Raw genomic sequence first — 20337 nt, forward strand, 5'->3', positions numbered from 1 at the left:
TTTCTTTCACGTGGAGTTGGAGCAAATCTGCGCAGATTGTTGCACAAACAATGCCTGACGTGGCTGCTCCCTGTAGCCCTCGCCTTAATAGTTTTTTTTTTCACTTCCAAGAGGCACCTGCCACTGTTTGTCTTACTTAAAAAGTCTGCACTGTCTTCATTTAGAAAGGGCATAGCAGTTTTTATCCAAAGTTGCCAAACTCATCCCGGAGTGTGGGAACTGGAGACCCACTGCAGTGTCAGGCGCAGCAAAGAGTAATTAGCCCTCCTCATGATGCAAGATGATTGGGTTTGATGGTGCTCAAAGTCACCCATTTTGTAATTGTTTGAAGACATTCAGCCCAATTTGGTCACCCGTGCAAGATTTTAGGAGGCAAAGGAGCCCTTTGATGTCTCCAACCAGAGCTGGAGTAGGGCCATGGGCTGGCTGGGGGGTGAAGGGCAGGGGAGAGGACCTGTGAAGGTGGAAATGGAAGTGGAGGTAGAAGTAGAGCTCTCCTGGTGCCCAGGAGCTTCTGGCCAGAGCCCAGCACCCCAGGACAGGGTGTCCCCAGGGCTTGGACCAAGGATGCTGGAGGTGCTGGTCCCAGGCTCACTCGAGACATCCCTGCCCATGTCAGAGGTTTGGAAAAAGTTGGTCTTTAAGGTCCCTTCCAACCCAAACCATCCTAGGGTTCCGTGAATCTCTGACATTTTGGAGTCTGTCCTGCAGTGCTGAACACCAGAATCCCCGGGCCTGGAGCCAAAGCTGCTGCCTGGTGTTTCTCATCTGTTGTGAGGTGGGGCTGCCCCTTCACCCAGTGCTGCCCAAATCCTTGGAGGGGTCTCTGTCCCAAGAAAACCGGGAGTTCAAGGACATGGAGAGCAAACCCTGCCAGGGTGCCCTGGGATACCCTACTTGCAGTCCCAGTCCCTGCCCAGGGCCACACTGGGAGTGGACACTGTCCAGGACTCAGTGGGTTTTGGAGAGGTATTCAAACACTCAGAGAATAATTAAAATTGGAAAAGCCCTCCAAGATCAGTCAGTCCAACCTTCACCCAGCACTTGATGCACACCAAGCCACATTGCCAAGTGCAGCATCTCATTTCTTGAGCACTTCCAGGGATGGGGGCTCCACCACTGCCCTGGGCAGCCTGTGCCAATGCCTGAAAACCCTTTTAATGAAGAAATGTTTCCTTATACCTAGCTTGTACTTCCCTTGCCACAACTTGAGGCCATTTCTCCTTGTCCCATTTGATGGGATGCCTGGCTGGGGGCACAAATCTTCTTGGGCTGTCCCCATAGTGGTGGATCCCTGTGAGAGTCCAGGTGCTGTGGATGCCACAGAGGCAGCTCCAGTGTGGCTGGCAGGACCCTGCTTCCACACACGGGCATCCTGAAATGCAGCTGTGTGATGGTTTGGCTCTTGGCCCTGGTGTGGCTGTGTCCTGCTGGTTTTGCCCCCAGGGCCATGGCAGATGTCACTGTGCAGGCTCATGGGAACTCTGCCAAATTCAGTCAGTTGATTTCTTTTTCTTGGCTTTTTCACTTTCAATATTTTTTTAAAATGCGACTTTTTAGAAGCAATTTTTGTAAATCCTTTGGGTGTTTCACAGCCTACCCATGTTTCAAGAGACTCTTTCTTTGTTGATCAGACTTTGGTTTCAGCTTCAGTTTGACTCGTGGGAGGGGGAACCAGATGAAGACTCCAAACCAGTGTGTTATTTTGAATTAGGATTTCCAAATTCAAAACAAAATCAGCAGGAAAAAAAAAAAACCTTCAAACACCACAAACCTCTGCTTGGATTTGGGCTTTAAACCACCGGGGATGCACTTGGCCTGCTGGAGGAGTCCAGAGAGATGAAAGGGGAGAAGTGTTTGAGGTGAATGTGCAGGTTCTGGAGAGGTGATGCCAAGGAGAAAGAACAGGTTTGATAAGGGAGGGTGGAGAGGTGTAAATGGTTTTTCCTTGTGGTCTGGGTTTAGAGGGGAGTACATCACAAGCACACCTTCCTCAGCCAGGCAGACGTCCATTTCCCAGGCTATCAACCACCTTGGCCATTATGTTCCATTTAAAGTCCTCCAGGAGCAGAGTTGGGGTTCTCCAAAAGAGTTGGACAAATGATTTTAAAACAACTGAGTTGTTAGTGCCCTCCGAGGGCCTGGGAGGATTCATCCAAGCCCTTGAGCTCTAAAACTGTAAACATTTCCTGACCTATTTCTCTCCTTGCCTGCCTGGGAAAGGTCCAAGGGAGTGCTGAGGCCTGATCAGACCAACGAGGCCATGAGTTCTCTGTGTGCTCATCTTTCCTTGGTCTGTGTGTATCTGTAATTGAGCTTTTCACTGTCATCAGTCTAATTACCAGAGACCCCAGTGACAATCAGGAACCTTCAGCATCAAGTCCAGATGCATAAAACAGATACTGTAGTTTTTAGAAGGGAAAAGTGTTCCTGAATAGTGTTAACAGTGGAGGTGTTTCACAGAATCATAGGATGGTTGGGCTGGAAGTGATCTCAAAGCCCATCTCATTCCACCCCCTGCCATGGGCAGGGACACCTTCCATAGCCCAGGGTGCTCCAAGTCCCATCCAGCCCAGCCTTGGACACTGCCAGGGATCCAGGGGCAGCCACAGCTGCTCTGGGCACCCTGTGGCAGGGCCTCATCACAGAGGGAAATTTCTCCCCAATATCTCATCTAAGCCTGCTCTCTTTCAGTCCAAAGCCATTCCCCCTTGTCCGATTCCTCCACGCCCCACATATAGCTCAGAGCTCCCCTGTACTCCCTGCAGAGGGATTTGCCATCAGCATCTCCATCCCTTGGGTTTGGCCATGCACTTGAAGAAACACATTCCTGCCAGGTCCCTCTCTTACCACCATCCACACCAGAGCACTGCTCAACCAACACCTTGAGACATGAAATTAACTCTATTCGAGGCCAGGTTGGATGGTGTGGGGAGGCCCTGGCACAGGTTGCCCAGAGATGCTGTGGCTGCCTCATCCCTGGAAGCGTCCAAGGCCAGGTTGGATGCTTGGTCTAGTGGAAAGTGTCCCTGCCTATGGCAGGGAGTGGAACTGGATGAGCTTTAAGGTCCCCTTCCAACTGAAACTGTTCCATGATTCTATAACCACAAGCTCCCTGACAGGAAGGTGCAGCCAGGTGGGTGTCAGTGTCCTCTTCCAGGGAAAAAGCAAAAGGACAAGAGGACATAGTCTCAAGCTGTGCCAGGGGAGGTTCAGGTTGGACAGCAGGAAGAATTTCTTCATGGAAAGGGTGCTCAGACATTAAAGGGGCTGCCCAAGGAGGTAGTGGAATCCCCACCCCAGAGGTGTTCAGGAAATTACTGGACGTGGCACTCGGTGCTCTGAGCTGGTGACAAGGATCAGTCAAAGGTTGGACTTGATGACTTGAAGGAATTTTCTGACCTTAATGATTCTGTGGGATCTTCCTTCTGCCTGATTGCCCCTTCATTGCCCTCTGTCCATCAGCACTCTACTGCAGAAGTTGGTGAGGAGGTGCTTTCTCTTTTCTGGGAGTTTCACGCTGACCTCTTGTTCCCATGGGAAAAGCAGAAATGTCTCCATGCCTCCATCTCCATCTCTGTGTCATTTCTGAGCTGGGACAGAGGTCAGTCCCTTGGTCACACCCTCAGTCACACTTAAGGAGTTCCCCAAACCTCATGTCTCACTTTCTGCCAGTCCCTGCCAAAGTCTCACGAGGTGACCCCTCCTCCCTGAGGGTGCAGGGGGAGTCCTGTGCAGGGACTTGAAGTCAGCAGATCTCAAGGACTCACTGGGAACTTGCCAGCTTAGATTTTGAGCTGCTGCTCCTCTGTTCCATCTGGTAATCTGCCTGGGCAGGCTGACCTGCCAGACCCGAGGTGCAGCCAGGTGGATGAGCACCTTCAGTGTCACTACAGCCACTGAATTCCAAAATCTATGCCTGCACCTCCTTTTCTCGGGTGCTTGCTCACAGCTGGGCTTTCCTAGGAGCTCTCTGTTTTCCAGAAGCATTGTGCTGTTGGCATTGCTGTTTTGCTCTGACTTTGGGGACCTCATGGTAGCCAGGCTCCCGGCCACCTTTCTCTGGCCACATTCAGGACCCTCTGTCATCCTCCTCTGTTGACTCCATGTCCCTGGGAGACAGGGACTACCTGTTCTCTTGTACGAGGAAATTCTGCCCACCCACCAGTGCTTCTGGATGAAGGGCACAATTCCTAAGGGCAGTGATGGAACCATCACCTACACCACTGTGTGACTGCTCCAGTCCTCAGCTGCAAAACTGCAGACAAGGGGCAGAACAAAAGTTTGGAAATAGTCTCATTATCACTTTGAAATATGCTCTTGGGGTGCCCAGCCTTGGAAACTTGGCCGTGGCCCCTGGAGAAGCAGGCTCTGGGCAGTGGGGTGGAAGCAGAACTTCTCCTGAGGTCCAAAACCCAGTGTTCAGGTGGGCTTTACCTCCTGGCAAAGGGAGATGGGAGCCAGGGAAGGGCGGATGGACTGTGCTGAGGCTGGATAAAGCACAGCAGGAGGGGGTGGGGGAGGAGGAAAGTGCTAAGAGAAAGGCACAGAAGGAAGAAGTTCCCATCTCCATTGACCTCAAGGCTTAGAGAAGCAGCGTGAGTTTTGTAGCTACTGCCTTGTTTAGAGCCTTTCCTGAGAGGTGGTGAATAGCCCAGGAATATCCATACTCACATCCCTGAGTCTGTGTCTCCCTGCCAGGAGGAAAGATGTCTTTGTTCAGACCTTGGTGGTCTCTCCACCCTGATCTCCTGCCCTTCCTTCTTCCAGAAGCACAACTCCTGATTCTGGACTGATTTTCTGATGACGGGTTTGTGTTTTCTTGGCAGGATCTGAGCGAGTTGAACTCAACCACAGTGAAGAGCCCCACGAACACTGTGGCAGTGCAGAATCTCAAGGCTGGCACCATCTACGTGTTCCAGGTGCGGGCACGCACCGTGGCCGGCTACGGCCGCTACAGTGGGAAGATGTATTTCCAGACCATGACTGAAGGTGAGTCTGCAGCTGCTCTGTAAAGGTGACTCAGGGTCTGGAGAGATGTGGAGATAGACAGGCAGCTGGCTCCTTGCTGCCAGTCCCTTCCAGGGTGTGTTGACAAATCATATTCAAGACCCGGAGAGAGGCTGGGTGCTTGTTCCATGCAGGGAAGGCCCCGGTTTCTGCCCAGCTTTTCCATTGTGGGGATGTGTCTGTTCAGCTGGATGGAGAGGAAGCAAAATTGATGTTTTCTACCTGCACAACGGCTGATGACAAACACAGAGCCATGTTTTATTTTTCTAAATTTGTGCTGCTAAATAAAACAGACCAAGCCAGTTTTCTGGCCCTGGGGCCAAGGACAAGGCACAGCACGCATCCACAGGACTAAACCTTCCTCTCAAAAGGAATAGCTCCATCCAACCTTCCTTCTGGGACACATCCCCCAACCAGTCCTGACTGTCCTGGACCGATGCCATGCCAGGAATCTAACATGGCCTGTGCTCAGGGCCGTCCTCTGACTTCGATGACCTTGTGAGGGATGGCGCATCCCGTGCCACGGTAACCTGTTCCCTTTTCTCCGTGTGCCAGCCGAGTACCAGACCAGTGTGCAGGAGAAGCTGCCGCTCATCATCGGCTCCTCGGCAGCAGGGCTGGTGTTCCTCATCGCCGTGGTGGTCATTGGCATCGTGTGCAGCAGGTAGGGCAGGCTGAGACACCCCCAGGGCTGGGCAGGGCACGGGCACTGTGGACAGGGGATGGCACGGAGAGGGGACAGAGGTGTCCCCGCGGCACAGCCCCAGCCTCGAGGGGCCCATGCTGTGCTCAGCTCTCCCTTCCCTTCCAGAAGACGGGGCTTCGAGCGGGCTGACTCGGAGTACACGGACAAGCTGCAGCACTACACCAGTGGCCACAGTACGTACCGGGGCCCCCCCCCAGCCCTGGGGGGCCGCTCGCTGCTCGGTTCGTGCTCCTGTTCACTCAGCGCTTGCGGGGAGGGCTCTGGGCAGGGTGTGCATGTGTGTGTGTGGGCAGGGCAGCTCTGGATCCCCCCAGCCCCTGATCCCTGCCCTGCTCTCAGCCCTTGCATGCTGTCAGGTGCCTGAGCGCGTCCTCCAGGCCTCTGTGACAACCAACACCCCCTGAAGCATCACTGTCTTCTGTGCTGCAGCATCTGCCACCACACTATGTCTTGCTCCTCCAGCTCCTGAGCTTTGCCCATCTCCTGGGCAGCAGTGAGATTCCTTCCCTGGCCTGTCCCTGTCCTGCAGAGTGCTGTCCCCCTGCAGGAACCCACAGACCTTTGCCAGAGCCCATCCCAGTGCTCCCAGATTCCCAGCAGATATGAGATATATCTATATATAGGTATATAATGCAATACCTAACATGCCTTCTCTTGTAGCCTTCCTCTCCCAACATCCCTGTGCAAGGCACTCCCTCACAGCCAGCATTCCTGCTCAGCCTCACTGCACACCCTGCCTCACCCCAGTGCATCCTTCTTCCCCCATCCCTGGAAGTGTCCAGGGCCAGATTGGACAAGGCTTGGAGCAACCTGGGATAGTGGCAGGTGTCCCTGCCCATGGCAGGGGGTGGAATGAGATGAGGTCATTTAAGATTCCTTTCAACCCAAACCATTCCATGATTCTATGATTAACCCCTGCCTTCATGTCCCTGAAATTCCTTTCTCCCCCCTCACTAGAGACCTGTTGCTCTAATCTTGCTTTATCCCAATCTCAGTTGTGATTTTCTTCATGTTCTACTTGCAGCTTCAGGATTTCTGCCCTTTTAATACCTTATTCCTGTACAAATCCAGGCCTTGCTCAGAGCATGGAAAACACCAGTAGTGTTTCCTCTCAGGACTCACTGTTGCTCCTGCTTTTACCTGGGAAACATGTCCCAAAAGGCAGAGCTGCAGCCCTGTGCCCCAGCAGCCTGTGCTGGCTGCCTCACTATCACTTACCAGGAAAAATGACACTTTTCAGGAGACATTATGTAAATGCAGCTCTCAGTTGTTTGTCAGTCTGGGCTGCAAACACACATTCACACGTTCTCCTGGGGCCTGGTGTGGGACATGACAGCTCCGTGCTGGGATGGGTTCAATCACTGTGCCTGCACCTCTTGGAACAGGCCTGGTTGCATGGGATGCAGCAGAGCTGATACAGCCTGGGAGCCTTTTAGCCCCTTCTTCACCCAACACACCTGGCCAGGGCTCAGTCCCTGCTCAGTCCCCAGCAATGATTGCCATGCAGACACTGCAGCAAAATGCTAAGGCCCAGGGAGCCTGTGAGCCCTGCAGAACCCCCTGAATACCAGCAGCATCCTGGAGCTGGGAGTCAGAGTCTGGTGCTGTGTGGGGCTCCTTATTTAGGGAACTGTGAGCTCTGCTCTCCAAATAGCTCATTTTGGAGTGAGCCAGGGGCCAGAAAATGAGTTCAGAAAGGGGAAAAGCACAGGTGAGGGCTGTCCCACAGTGCAGGTGGCTGGGATGTGGAAGCAGCAGTCCAGCCTCACCAAGTCTCTTGGCCACTGCCTTTCCCATGACGTGTCACTGTGTCGCCTGCTCGGCCTAGCAAGAGGAACCTGTCTTTTGTGATTTTCCTAGAGTGATTTTTGTGATTTTCCTACGACTACTACTTCTCTTGGGGCTCCCAAGAGGGAACCCAGCCGTGGGCAGGTGTGCCAGACAGGAGGACAGCGCAGGGACAGACTGGACTGTCCCTCCTGCTTGCACAGCTCCTGGAAGGGTCACAGATCCCCCACAGAGGAGTCTGCAGTTTCTAATCCAGGCTCACAATGTAGCTTCCTACTGCCCCAACAATGACCTGTGGGCCAGAGTTCATTAAAATCAGTTTTAACAGTCATGTGAAACATGGCTCTGCATGCTCTTTCTCAAACTGTTTCTCTCTGTCTGCTTCATGCCTTGATTATGCAACTTGCTGAGGTAAAAAGATGGTCACTCAAACAGTTTTCTCTTTTCCTTCATGCCAACCATTCCAGTTGCATCTGTCTCACTCTCTCCCTCCCCTTTACGCAGTGACTCCAGGGATGAAGATTTATATCGATCCTTTCACCTACGAAGATCCCAATGAGGCTGTCAGGGAATTTGCAAAAGAAATCGATATCTCTTGTGTCAAAATCGAGCAGGTGATTGGGGCAGGTAGGTGACCTGGGAACGGCTGGCTGGCCCTCAGCAGTACAGGCTCCTTCATGGTGCCAGGATTTGGGAGGATTTAACCTGATGCCACTAGGACTGATGCCACTAAGATCTTACTTAGCCCCAGGCTGGACTAGAAGGAGCAGGGGAGTCCAGTGTGGGAGAAGCAAGACCATCAGTTCCCATGTGCATGTAATTCCAAGTGCAGTGCTCCTCACGGATGAGTGCAGCTGGAGGCTTGGAGAGGGAGGGAACACGGATCAGGAGGTGGGTGCTCAGCTCAGGGACAGGCAGGGCGGGCACAGCTGGGGCCAGGGGTCCCTTGCGGGGCACAGCAGAGGTGGGGGAGGCTCAAAGGCCCAATCTTGTGTTTACAGGGGAGTTTGGTGAGGTGTGCAGTGGGCATCTCAAGCTTCCAGGCAAAAGAGAGATCTTTGTGGCCATCAAGACCCTCAAGTCTGGCTACACGGAGAAGCAGAGGCGAGATTTCCTGAGCGAGGCCAGCATCATGGGGCAGTTCGACCACCCCAATGTCATCCACCTGGAGGGTGTGGTCACCAAGAGCTCTCCAGTCATGATCATCACCGAGTTCATGGAGAATGGCTCGCTGGACTCCTTCCTGCGGGTATGAGATCTGGAAGTGTACAGCTTTAGAGGCTGTGCTAGCACAGAGGGGATTTGGGGGGAAGGTTCCCTTTCCAGTGGCCTTCCCTGCCTGGCGTTCCGTGTCACTGGGGCAGCTGCTGGACAGTCCAGAAGTCTGTGTTTTGGGAACAGAGCTGGGGGTGACAGCATCAGGGCTGTCATTTCTATTGTGTCGTCCACTCATCCTAGCAAGAGACTGCCTGCCTCTCACAGGTGCACATCCAGACTGAGCCATGGATACCCATGGAGGGACAGTCTTACAGCTTTAACCCAGCAGGACCCCACCTCCAGCTGCTCTGTCTAAATATTTCTAACTCTGGGTTTGAAGTGGGTAATTGACTCTGTGAAGGGAAGTAACCTGGTCAATAGGAATAGATTGTCCCTTCTGAGCTCTCCTGTGCAGGGTGGGTGCATTTTGGGGTGACAGCAGCTGCCATAGTCGTGCTCTTGGGATGTGTGAGGTGACTCCCAACCCCTGTGAGCTCTCCACTCCCCACCCTCCCTGGGAGGGAATGTACTCACGGCATATCCTGCCATGGGTGTGCAAAGAGGCTCCTGGCTTTTGCCTGGCCACAAGGGGCTGTGAACGTGCTCCTGTCACCTGTGTCCATGTGTCCTTCAGCAAAACGACGGGCAGTTCACGGTGATCCAGCTGGTGGGGATGCTGCGGGGCATCGCCGCGGGCATGAAGTACCTGGCGGACATGAACTACGTGCACCGGGACCTGGCCGCCCGCAACATCCTGGTCAACAGCAACCTGGTGTGCAAGGTGTCCGACTTCGGCCTCTCCCGCTTCCTGGAGGACGACACCTCCGACCCCACCTACACCAGTGCTCTGGTAATGCTGCTCTTCCACCAAGGAGGGGCAGGGGGTGAGGGAAGGAGTAGGACAGGGCAGGAGGGACCTCCCCCTTGACAGCAGGGAGCACTTTTTCAGGGTGTCAGCAGTGAAAAGGTCCCAGAGGTCCTGTCATTCCTGTGGATAGTTGAGCCTTCCTCATGTCTGCAAACACACACAAGTCCCTGAAAAGCCCTTGGTTGGGATCATGCTCTGCACCCTCCCCGTATGATTCTCCTGGGAATCTTTGAGATGTGACACTGCCCTGACAGATTTGTTGCCAGGGCAGCAAGTCTGGGTTTCTTACCATCACAGTCCAGTCATGCTGCCCTGCTGTGAGCTTGCTGGCCCCAAGTTGGGCAACTCCCTGGGGCTCTCCTGGCAGGGAAGACCCTCCTGGAGCAGTTCTGTGTCAGGAACGAGAGATGCATTGGACTTTTTCGGTCTTCAGCCTCTGTTTATTGTTATCTTATCAAAACTTCAGCACGCTGTCTGCACGCAGACCTTGCATGCATGAAAACAGCACAAAAATGGCTAACGAACTCATGCTGCAAAGTCTTTTTAAGTCTAATCAAAAACTAAGCTACCCAATTAAGAAGTGACACCTAGATTATTTCCCTTTCTAACCCAATAACTGACCCCTAAAAACCCGCAATGCAGATTTTTCTGCCCAATTACAAGATACCACCCAAACCCAATAAGAAGGAGGAAGAAGAAGAGAGAAGAAAGGAACTCGAGACAACACCCTATACCCTCCATCTTGAACCCATCTATAACATACTAAAAATCCTAAAACATAATTTTCTCACTCATGTGATATACTACACTACTCTCTACAATCTATTTCACAGTTTTGTGGTTTCTAGTTTACTTTGAGGCTTAGGAGGCCTTCTCCATAAATGAGGGTCAAAGTCAGTGTTTTCCTGGGAGTCAGAGCACCCCAGGGCAGACAGGGGGATATTCCCCTTGCCCTGGGTTCCCACACCCTGCTGTCCTTCCTCATGTCATCTCACTGGCTCAGCCCCAAGAAGGACAGACTGAAGTGTAGGAAGTGTGGGTGGGTGCCAGATACTAGATACTGATCTTCCAGAGAGTATCCAATTTAAACAGAAAAACACTCCTAAAAATGACTTCATGTTCATGTAACAACTTCCCAGGAACACCTTGGTGCCATAGACACAAGTGCCACCTAGAACTTGTGGCTCATCTCAGGCTGCAGAAGGTGCTCCAGGACCAGAGGATTATTTGGTTTTGCTCAATGAGAGCTCAGCCAGGAGTTCTCATTAATACCACACAGAAATGCTCTGCACAGTGCATCAGGATCAATGCCCATGACAGGAATTCTTGGAAATCAGTGTTGATAGAGCTGGGGCATGACCTGCAGGAAATCACCTCTCCTGGGTCTTTTGAAGCTGGTAGTGATGAGATGCCTGGCATAGCTCTTACTAAATTTTATCAGTAGCTAAATACCTAACAAACACCTAAAAATGTGTGGATTTATTCTCATCTGTGTAGCTTCAGACATCAGTTCGTCCATCTCACACAGCCATCAATGTTTTTTACAAACACTAATAACATTTATTTTTCATATGTCCCTTACAACCAATTAAAATTCCCTTTGTTAACTAAATACATGGTGTTTACTGCTGTTCTCTATCCCTGGCTTTATGCCTGTAGCTTTTCTCTCTAATAAAAAATTCATCATCCCTAATTTAATCTCCTTGAACTGTGGCTATTGTAGCAGGGTATTTATTATCCATAATGACAGATTATGTGCACCTACTGTATCAGAAGTATCTTCCTCCGCAAAATGGTTTTTATCATCATTCTCCCAGTGGCCTTGTGTCCATGGGTGAGCAGAAGCCACAAGCTTTGGCCTGGGAGGTTTGTGCTGGACCTTAGGAAAGTCTTCACAGTGGTGAAGCTCCAGGTCAGACCCCACAGAGATGGGATGTTTCACTGAAGTGAGTTCCCACAAGCATCCTCCAAAGTCTGATTTCTACTTTAGGACTTTTTTTTAGCCATTTTTAAAATCCACTGCTTAACAGGAGTTCTGTCAGGAGCCTGCCTGATGGAGAGGACATCCTCTTTGGTATGGATTGCTTCATCTTCCCCCTTTGTGGAAAACATAATATTTTGTCTGAGGTTTGTGGCTGCGAGAAGATTAAGGAACATTATCTTTTTTCATTATTCTGGCAAGTACTGGGGCTGAGTACTACGAAGTCCTGGGAGACCCTTAATAAGACATGGCAGTTGTTCATTGACAAAATAGAATGTTTTTTAATCTTCTCACAGCCACAAAACACAGACACTTCTGCTTATTTTTTCAGCACAGGGGAAGATTTTCCCTTCAGAAGGTCCCTTGAGTGGATGGCTCAAGTCCAAAGCCCCTGGTAGAAAATCAGGAGGCAGGAAGGGCTTAAGCAGAGCCCTCAATCCCTGTGTCCCCATTTGTGTGTGCCACTCCGTGCTTAACTCCTCAGCTGGAGTTGAGAATCCTGATTTTTCCAGAGCTGGATGACAGAGGCCCCAGTGCCCACCCAGTCTTATCCCATTTCCCACCAGTGACCCCCTATCCCATACTGAAGGATCAGAACCTGCTGGATCAGGTGTAGATCCACAGACAGACTGGGACACCAGGACTCAGCTCAGAAATGGTCTGTTGCTGACTTCAAAGAGTAGAAGCTGTAGAAGGCTGAAGAAGAAGATATTCTAATTCCCTTTATTCTTCTCTGGAGGTAGCCAGGTGGCAGCAAAAGGATGGAGGGAGGTCAGTTTGGGTTTTTTTACTTCCTGGCCATTCACTTTCTACCAAAGACCCTCTTAGCACCATGGGCATTTTGCCATGCTGAGGATCACTGGAGCAGGAGGCAGAGGGAAGGAGCTGACTTTGGTTAAGATGGTGACAAGGAGACTGAGGGGACACCTCTAAGTGACCTTCAGGGTAGTAATGAAGAGACAGAGCCAAACTCTTTGCAGTGGCACCAGATGATATAATAAGGGGTCATAGACAAAAAACATGGCTGGGTAGGTTCAAGGTGAGCAACAGGAAAAGCTCCTTGCTGAGGAGGGTGGTGGGACAGGTCACCAAATGGGGAGAATCATCATCATTGGAGGCTTCCAGCATGGCTGGACAATCCACTTCCACCCTGAGGGATAGACAGTCCCATGTTTCCTTCCATCTGGGATTTTACTGGAATATTACAGGCAAATATTGTGGACACTGCTATTTTTCAGTTGCTCCTGCTCTCTCTGTTACCATCCCGTTTTTGTCCTGCAGGGTGGGAAGATCCCAATCCGATGGACGGCACCTGAGGCCATTCAGTACCGAAAGTTCACCTCGGCCAGCGACGTGTGGAGCTATGGAATAGTTATGTGGGAGGTGATGTCCTACGGAGAGCGGCCCTACTGGGACATGACCAACCAGGATGTGAGTTCTTGGGAAACCAGGGCCAGAAACACTGCAGTGGGGAGCATTGCAAGGCCAAAGCATGCCCACAACCTGTCCCAGCCTGTGGCGTGTCCAGAGCCTTCTCTGTTGTGGCAGATGTGACCATGGTCAACACCTTTGGAAGCAGTAATGAGAATAATTTGGGGATTTATTCTGACCCCATGGTGCTGCTGTGGCAGAGATTGGGGATGGCACAGCACCCACTGCACAGGGTTAAGAGGAGCACCCTAGGGGTGTTGGCAGGTGCCAAGAAAGGGAAAGAGCAGGTGGGTGGAAAAGGAGATGTCCCTGAGCTGAGAGCCTCTGGAATAGATCTTCATCTGCTGGGATCACAGACATTCCAGGAAAGTCTGTTACAAAGCCACACAATGGCTTGGGTTGGAAGAGACCTTTAAAGATCATTTCCTTCCAACCCCCTGCCATAGTCAAGGACATCTTCTACTACATGGTCATTAAATCTCCCATGGGAAGCTTGGACTGTGGTCTGTAAGAAGCCAAGTAACTTAGATACAGCTAGAAACCAAAACAATGAGGTACTTCAGAACATGCTCAACTTTAAATATTTCATTCCTCTGCCCTAATTCAGGTCAAACAGTTACATGCACTCCTTGCTCCGGGGATGTTTCCTGCAAGGATGGCCCCTGGCTGCAGTCCCTGTTCTCAGCACAGCAATGCTATTTCCATTCTCCTGTTCTCCTTGGTCCTCTTGGTGTGGTACCTGGGGCTGAAAGCCCATCTGGCTGGTGGCAGTGAGCGGCTGGTGCTGTGAAGAGGCTGCACCTGTATGTGTGTGTCAGAAGGCCACTTTTAACTCTGTCTCTCAGAACAGCTGCCCTTCCTCACATCATGAATACTCAGGATGTAACACCAAGGTCCTGGGTGGACCATAGGGATTCAGAAAGCTCATCCTGGCTCTTGCAGTATCTGCCTGGCTTCCAGTGTGTCTCAAAGCAGCCTCTGGGGAGTCCCTTGGATGCCTCCAGAATGCACTTTATCTCCACCATCCTGTAGGACTCCTAAGGCCTTGCCTTACAGGGAGAGAGCAAGAGCCAAGCTCCCTGTCCCTCCTGTCTCCTCCCTGACTCCTGTCCCTCCTCCTGTGCCTATGGCAGATCAGACCTTTTCCATCTCAGTAGATCTCCATCAGGTTTCTCCAGAGTGGGACTATTTCCTCCCTAATGCCTGGTGAGAAATTTATTAATATGAATTCCTAAACCTGGAGCAGGATGATACCTTAGAACCTTTGGGTATTCACAGCCTTGTCCCAGCCTCTGCCACACCAGGAAAATGTTTCCATCAGTTCTTGGAGTCAGAGGGATGGGACTTAGGGATCTGCCTTTCTCAGCAAGGACAATTCCCTTCCTGCTAAGCCATTGTTGTCACCTCAAGTTTCAAGCATGTCCTGCACCAGATGTTCCTGTACCTTCTCTGTCCCTTGTCCTTCTCCCGGAGCTCTTCCCTCGCTGGTTTCTCCTGCCGCGGCTGCGCTGCTGCAGTGGCACCAGTTGCCGTGCCGGGGATGGCAGAGCTGTGCCTGTGCCTGGCACCTCCTGCTGTGCATCGCTGTCCCCAGCCCCTGCTGCGCTGCCCGTGCTGCAGGACACGGTGCCCCAGAAGCTGTCACCACTTAAGCACAGCCGGTCCTGTTGTGGAGGAGCGTGGAGGATATTGAGGGCAGATTACCCTCCTGACCCTGGGGTGTGAGCGCCTGGGGCGGCAGCTGGGAGAGGACATGGAGAGAGCTGGGGCTGCCTCCGGGACGGGGCTGATGGCAGCGGGACTCGCTGGGAACAGAGAGGAGTGCTTGGTGCTTGCGTGGTGCTGGGCCTCACCCTGTGCCTCCCCTGCCACTGGTCTGGGCAGACCTGAACCCTGGGCAGACCTGAACCCAGGGAGCTGGGCTGGGGCTCAGCACCCCTTGGGAGGTTCCCTGAGCTGCACAAAGCACATCAGCAGCCATGGAATCCTTGAGGCTGAAAAAGGCTCTGAGGTCATTGAGTCCAACCATCAACATGGCACTGACGCATTCACCCTAAACATGTCTCCAAGTGCCACATCCACACACCTTTTGAAGCCTTCCAGGGATGGTGACTCCGCCACTTCCCTGCACAGCCTGTTTCAATGCTTGACAAGCCTTTCCATGAAGAAATTTTTCCTCCAATCTAAACTTCCCCTGGTACAACTTCAGGCCATTTACTCTAATCCTGCCACTTGTTACCTGGGAGAAGAGACCAACACTCCCTGGCTCCACCCTCCTGTCAGTGATTTGTAGAGGAGTTACCTCTGGTCAGAACTTTACAGGCCCCACGGGGCCTCCACCATGTCCAGCCAGGGCAGCAGAACTGGGAGAGGACTCCTCCATCTGGCAAATTTTGGCAGCAGCAGTGCCAACCCTGTGTCTCACATCAGCCCACCCAGCACTTTGGCCACACATAACAGTGCCTGCAGCACCTCCCAACCCATTCTCTACCTGGAGCCACAGACCATCTCAAGCCCTGCCAGATGCCCATCTCACACTCTGGATTGTTTGGCATGGATCAGCCACCAGCTCTTTCCTGCTTCTCTCCCATTCCCATTCCCAGTATCCTTAATTTTCTCTGTGTGGACATTTTTCAACAATATGTCCACCACCACGAGTATGTCTAGACTTCCCCAGGATGGGGGCACAGCCCTAGGGAATCCCACCAGGAAGATCTCTGTCTTTGGAATTGTGCAAGACATGGCTGAACAAAGCCATGGCAGCCTTGATCCCATGGTGAGAATAGCCAGAGACATTGAGGTTCTTCCTCAGGATCCCTGAGGGAGGTTCTGGCACTCTTCCTTCCCTTGTCCATCATTCCCATGGAGACTTCATCATTTCAAGATCTGCTCCTGATTTCTGCAGTATCCTCAGTTCTGGTTTTTGTCCTTACTTTTGGGTTTTGTTGCCATGCACAAGCCCTTCTCTGGTGTTCAAGGCTCCTTCTGCTCATCCTTCAGTGCCTGTGCTGTGCATGGCCAAGGAGGCAGGAGAATCTTGCCTGTACATGCCTCTGCCAGAGGAACAGATGTTCCTGGAAGAAGTGGAGCAGCTTCATCCTCGTTTGTCACCCAGGAGAGGATTGAGGGCTGCAGGTGCAGAGCAGCAGGGAGGTGGAGTTCCCCTTGAAGAAGATCCTCCAGCCCTTTTTCCATTCCAGAAGATCCTCCAGTCCTTGCTCCAGCCCTTGTGGACATTGCAAGACCAGACATTTTCCCAGATTGCGTGGAGCAGTAAGGAGAGACCAAAGACTTTTTAGATGAACCTGGAGTTGCAACATGGCTTTGGCAAGCTGTGCTGCAGCTCTTCTGTGCACACTGCAACCAAGTTCTCCTGGGCCTGGCTCTGTCACTGGAGTCTGAGTGCTCCCCATGGTGTTTTGTACTTGCACAGGCCTGCAGAATGATCCAGCTGTTTCTGCTGACTGAGCACACCCAGGCCATGGCACGACCCTGTCACCTGGACAAGCTGGTTTGTGTCAGGAGCACAAAACACCACCGGGGGATGGAAAACACAGGGACAGGCTCCCTGTCTGTAACTCAGCACCCTTCTCTGGATGGAGATGTTTTCCCAGCAAGCTGTTTTGCTGTGTGCAAGGCAAGCATGATCCCTTCTCTCTGACTCCCCTGCCTGCAGCTGCGGGCTCACAGGGCAACAGGGGTGCTCCTTTCCCTAGATCAGGAGACTGATCATGACAATCAGCCACCCAGGCTGAATGGCTGAGCAAAGCTGGTGGCACCTTCCAGGACACCTCACTCCTCACCTGACCTGCTGAGGGCTGGAAGTTACAGTGTGAGATGGGGATGAGATGGGAAGGCAGCAGTGAGTACAGGCTGCAGGATCAGTCATGTCAGTCACTCTCAGGATCCAAGAAAAGGCATATTAGGAATTAAATAGGTTTTATCACAGCTGTATTGATGCCTCTTTCTCTTCCTGCAGGTGATTAATGCCATCGAGCAGGACTATCGGCTGCCACCACCCATGGACTGCCCAAATGCCCTTCACCAGCTGATGCTTGACTGTTGGCAGAAGGATCGGAACCACAGGCCCAAATTTGGGCAAATTGTCAACACCTTGGATAAAATGATCCGAAATCCGAACAGCCTGAAAGCCATGGCACCTCTCTCCTCTGGGTATGTGTCTCTGTCCTCCTCTTGTCCTTTGGCTCCTCTGAACAGGTCTGGTGTCCTCTGGGTCCTGGTGGCACTATCCCTGCACCTCTCAGGAGCTACTTTAGAGCTTGGCCTGTGTTTGATCCCTTATAGGGAGAGCATGAAAAGATCATAAAATCACAATTCGGGGTGGAAGAGACCTTAAAGCCCATCTCATTCCACCCCTGCCATGGGCAGGGTCACCTTCCACTATCCCAGGTTGCTCCAAGCCCTATCCATGCTGGCCTTGGACACTTCCAGCCTTGGGGCATCCACAGAGCAGGGATACAGATGTCAAGGTCCCTCTCCTTGGGCAGCTCTGGTGAGCACAGGCAGCTCTCGGACAGTGCACCCTGCACATAGAGGAGCACCTCGGTTTCGTGTACGTGGGGATACTGGGCTGGTGGGATTGTTCTGGTATTCCAGTCCCACTGCACTGGAAGCAGATAAAGCCCCATGAGGCAGTGTGGAGTTTCTCTTGGCTGGGTGGGTTGCACCAGCTTGTGGGAAGCGCTGCTCCTATACGAGAATGAGCTTTCTCCCCATGAGCAGCCAGGATTTTAAAGCTGCATCCCAACATCTCTGATGCCTCCTGCCTCTCTGGCATGACCTGATCCAGAAAGGCTTCCCTGTTGCTCTGCACAGTCCTTCCCTTGGCGGAACAGTGATTTCTGGGTGGAATTCCACAATACAGGGCAGTGCCTGCACTGTGAATGATGCTGATCCTGTGCCTGCAGCTGCTGGAGGGTGCAGGAACAGTTGTGCTTGCAGCTCTTGGTCTGTCATGACCCATTTCTGTGTTTCAGGATGAACCTCCCCCTCCTTGACCGCACAATCCCGGATTACACCAGCTTCAACACTGTGGATGAATGGCTGGATGCCATCAAGATGAGCCAGTACAAGGAGAGCTTCGCCAGTGCTGGTTTCACCACCTTTGATGTAGTATCTCAGATGACTGTAGAGTAAGTGCCCAGGCTTTGAGTCCCAAAGCACAAGAGAAAGCCCCAGCAGTTTTGCAACAATTGTTATTGAATTAGATTTTATTTTCATATTATGTAGTTTTACTTGTATAGAATTGTTGCTTTGTGGAGCCACTTCTATTCAGTTTCCAGACCATATGTCTGTCACTCTGCTCCTGCAGAATTCCTCTCCCCACTACCACTTTGTGAAAATGAACACCTCCACCAAGGGTGTCCAAACCCCTACATGGGACAAACTGATTTCAGGCTGGCATGAGACAATTCTCCAGAGCACTTCTGAACTCTGCACTCCTCTTGGTTGGCTGATGTGTTGATGGAGACAAGCATGGTGCAAAGTTTTGCCTAAGAAAGGCAGAATCACAGAGTGGTTACAGTTGAGAGGGACCACTGGAGGTCACCCAGTCCAACCTGCCTGCTCAGCTTCTAGAGCTCCTCACGCAGGATTATGTCTGTGGAAAGAGATTTCACACCCTCTCTGGGAAGTCCGTTCCACCCACACATGTTCTGGTGGATCTGGCACCGATTTCTTCCCATTGCCTCTCATCCTGTTGCTCTGCCACATGGAGCAGAGCTTCAGCCTCTGCCACATCCCCTCACACACCCTGATAAGATCTCCTTGTGGGGGGTGGTTTCAAGTTTGTGCTGCATCCACTAAAAATGTCCTGCATCTACAAAAATCGTCCTGCAGTGACAATTGGCAAGTGACAACCCCTGATTCTTAGCAAGTTCTTCAGAGAAATCAGGCAGCTGAAATCCCACTTCTGGTGGGTTTTGAAATCCCTTGGGACTGGCTGGGACTTTGATGCCTCTGCTGAGAGATTTGTGGCTGTCTGCAGGTATCTGTAGAAACCCTCAGAAAGGGCCAAGCATTAGAGCCACCTGTAAGACAGGCTACAATGTCTCTGAGCCTGGTGGCCAGGGAGGTTTTTTGATTCGTGCTTAAATCCAGATCTTAAATCTAACAGTGAGTCAGAATCCATTCACTCAAACAGCCACTGTGACTTTCTCTGGCTTTTTGTTCTTATTTGCTGCTGGGAAGTTCCCATGGCAGTTCTGACTGTTTTGGGACATCTGTGGTGCAATCCCAAGGCCCTGGGGATGATTTTAGCACAGTACTGGCTGTGTTTATACAACAAAAAGAGAGTCCACGAAATCTGAAGGGTAGGGAAGAACTTTGACCAAAGAGGGTATATCAGACTACAACCCAGCCCTGCCTGAGTTCTGCTATTTGCAATATCTGTCAGCAAGCAGGTTGCAGACAACCCAGCTAATGCTGGCTATTCTTTCACAGACATCCTCAGTGTCCCTTAAATGCCAATTCTCCCAGTCCCTTCCCATGTCCCTCAAGTCCTCTCCAAGAGCCTTCACCACAACTCCAAGGGCATCCTCAGCTCATGTCCCACTAGTTTTGGCAAACTTCCATTCCACATTCCTCACCTACTTGGCTGGGTGTACAATTGAGAGGACAGTCCAAGTCTTCTTCCTTGGAAAATTGTGGTGTAACAGGACTTGACACCACCCCCTGATGTTCACTGGCCTTTGCAGAAGTTGATAGGAATGTCAGTGGAGCTGCTGGCTCATCCAGATTTGGAGAGCCAGCAAAGTGTGAATGTTTCCTGAAATCTGGATTTGGTGACTCAGTTCACCAAACCCACGTGGTCTCAACACTGACCTTCTGGAAAGGGTTCTACTGGTTTGTCTGCAGGCTGGGACACCTTGGGACACCGAATTGTCTTTCAAGAGTCACAGAACCATTTGATTTGGAAGGGACCTTAAAACTCATCTTAAAGCCATGGGCTTTAAGACACTTTCCACTATCCCAGCTTGCTCCAAGCCCCTTCCAGCCTGGCCTTGGACACTTCCAGGGAAGGGGCAGCCACAGCTTCTCTGGACATCCTGAGCCAGGGCCTCACCACCCTCTGAGCAAAGAATTCCTTCCCAATATCCAATCAGATATTTAATGTCCAGGGCAGAGGGCTTGGAATCACAGGCTTGTGCAGAGCCACGGTCTTATTCTGGTTTAAAGACACGAGTGAAGAGTTTTTTCCACCCTTTGGAGCTCCTCTTTACCCTTCTTTGCCCAATAACCTCCACTCTAAACATGGCAAAGGTTTTGCCACTCTTG

The 20337-nt window shown here is 51.7% G+C and overlaps 1 protein-coding gene and 1 long non-coding RNA gene across 5 annotated transcripts in view; one reads left to right on the top strand and one right to left on the bottom strand.

Moving 5' to 3' along the window:
- Positions 1-20337, top strand: part of EPHB2 (EPH receptor B2) — a 127819-nt gene that overhangs the window by 105318 nt on the left and 2164 nt on the right. Inside the window, exons 7-15 of one of the 2 annotated variants that reach the window (XM_053963153.1) lie at positions 4830-4992; positions 5566-5674; positions 5822-5889; positions 8009-8131; positions 8506-8753; positions 9396-9611; positions 12892-13041; positions 17021-17214; positions 18039-18194. In XM_053963153.1, coding sequence (XP_053819128.1) covers positions 4830-4992; positions 5566-5674; positions 5822-5889; positions 8009-8131; positions 8506-8753; positions 9396-9611; positions 12892-13041; positions 17021-17214; positions 18039-18194 — 1427 coding nt within the window. The remainder of the gene's footprint in view (positions 1-4829; positions 4993-5565; positions 5675-5821; positions 5890-8008; positions 8132-8505; positions 8754-9395; positions 9612-12891; positions 13042-17020; positions 17215-18038; positions 18195-20337) is intronic. The other variant, XM_053963155.1, reaches the window with a different exon arrangement.
- LOC128799061 (uncharacterized) lies at positions 9379-14962 on the bottom strand. Of its 3 annotated transcripts, none has more exons than XR_008434632.1 (4): positions 14486-14962; positions 11395-11726; positions 9919-10018; positions 9379-9467 (listed from the first exon to the last, which is right to left on the bottom strand). It is a non-coding gene; the product is annotated as an uncharacterized LOC128799061 (long non-coding RNA). The 3 variants fall into 3 exon arrangements; XR_008434630.1 differs by lacking the exon at positions 9379-9467 and adding an exon at positions 9624-9776; XR_008434631.1 differs by lacking the exons at positions 9379-9467; positions 11395-11726 and adding an exon at positions 9624-9776.

The sequence above is a fragment of the Vidua chalybeata genome, chromosome 22, assembly GCF_026979565.1.
Source record: "Vidua chalybeata isolate OUT-0048 chromosome 22, bVidCha1 merged haplotype, whole genome shotgun sequence".
In the NCBI taxonomy this organism is placed as follows: Eukaryota; Metazoa; Chordata; class Aves; order Passeriformes; family Viduidae; genus Vidua; species Vidua chalybeata.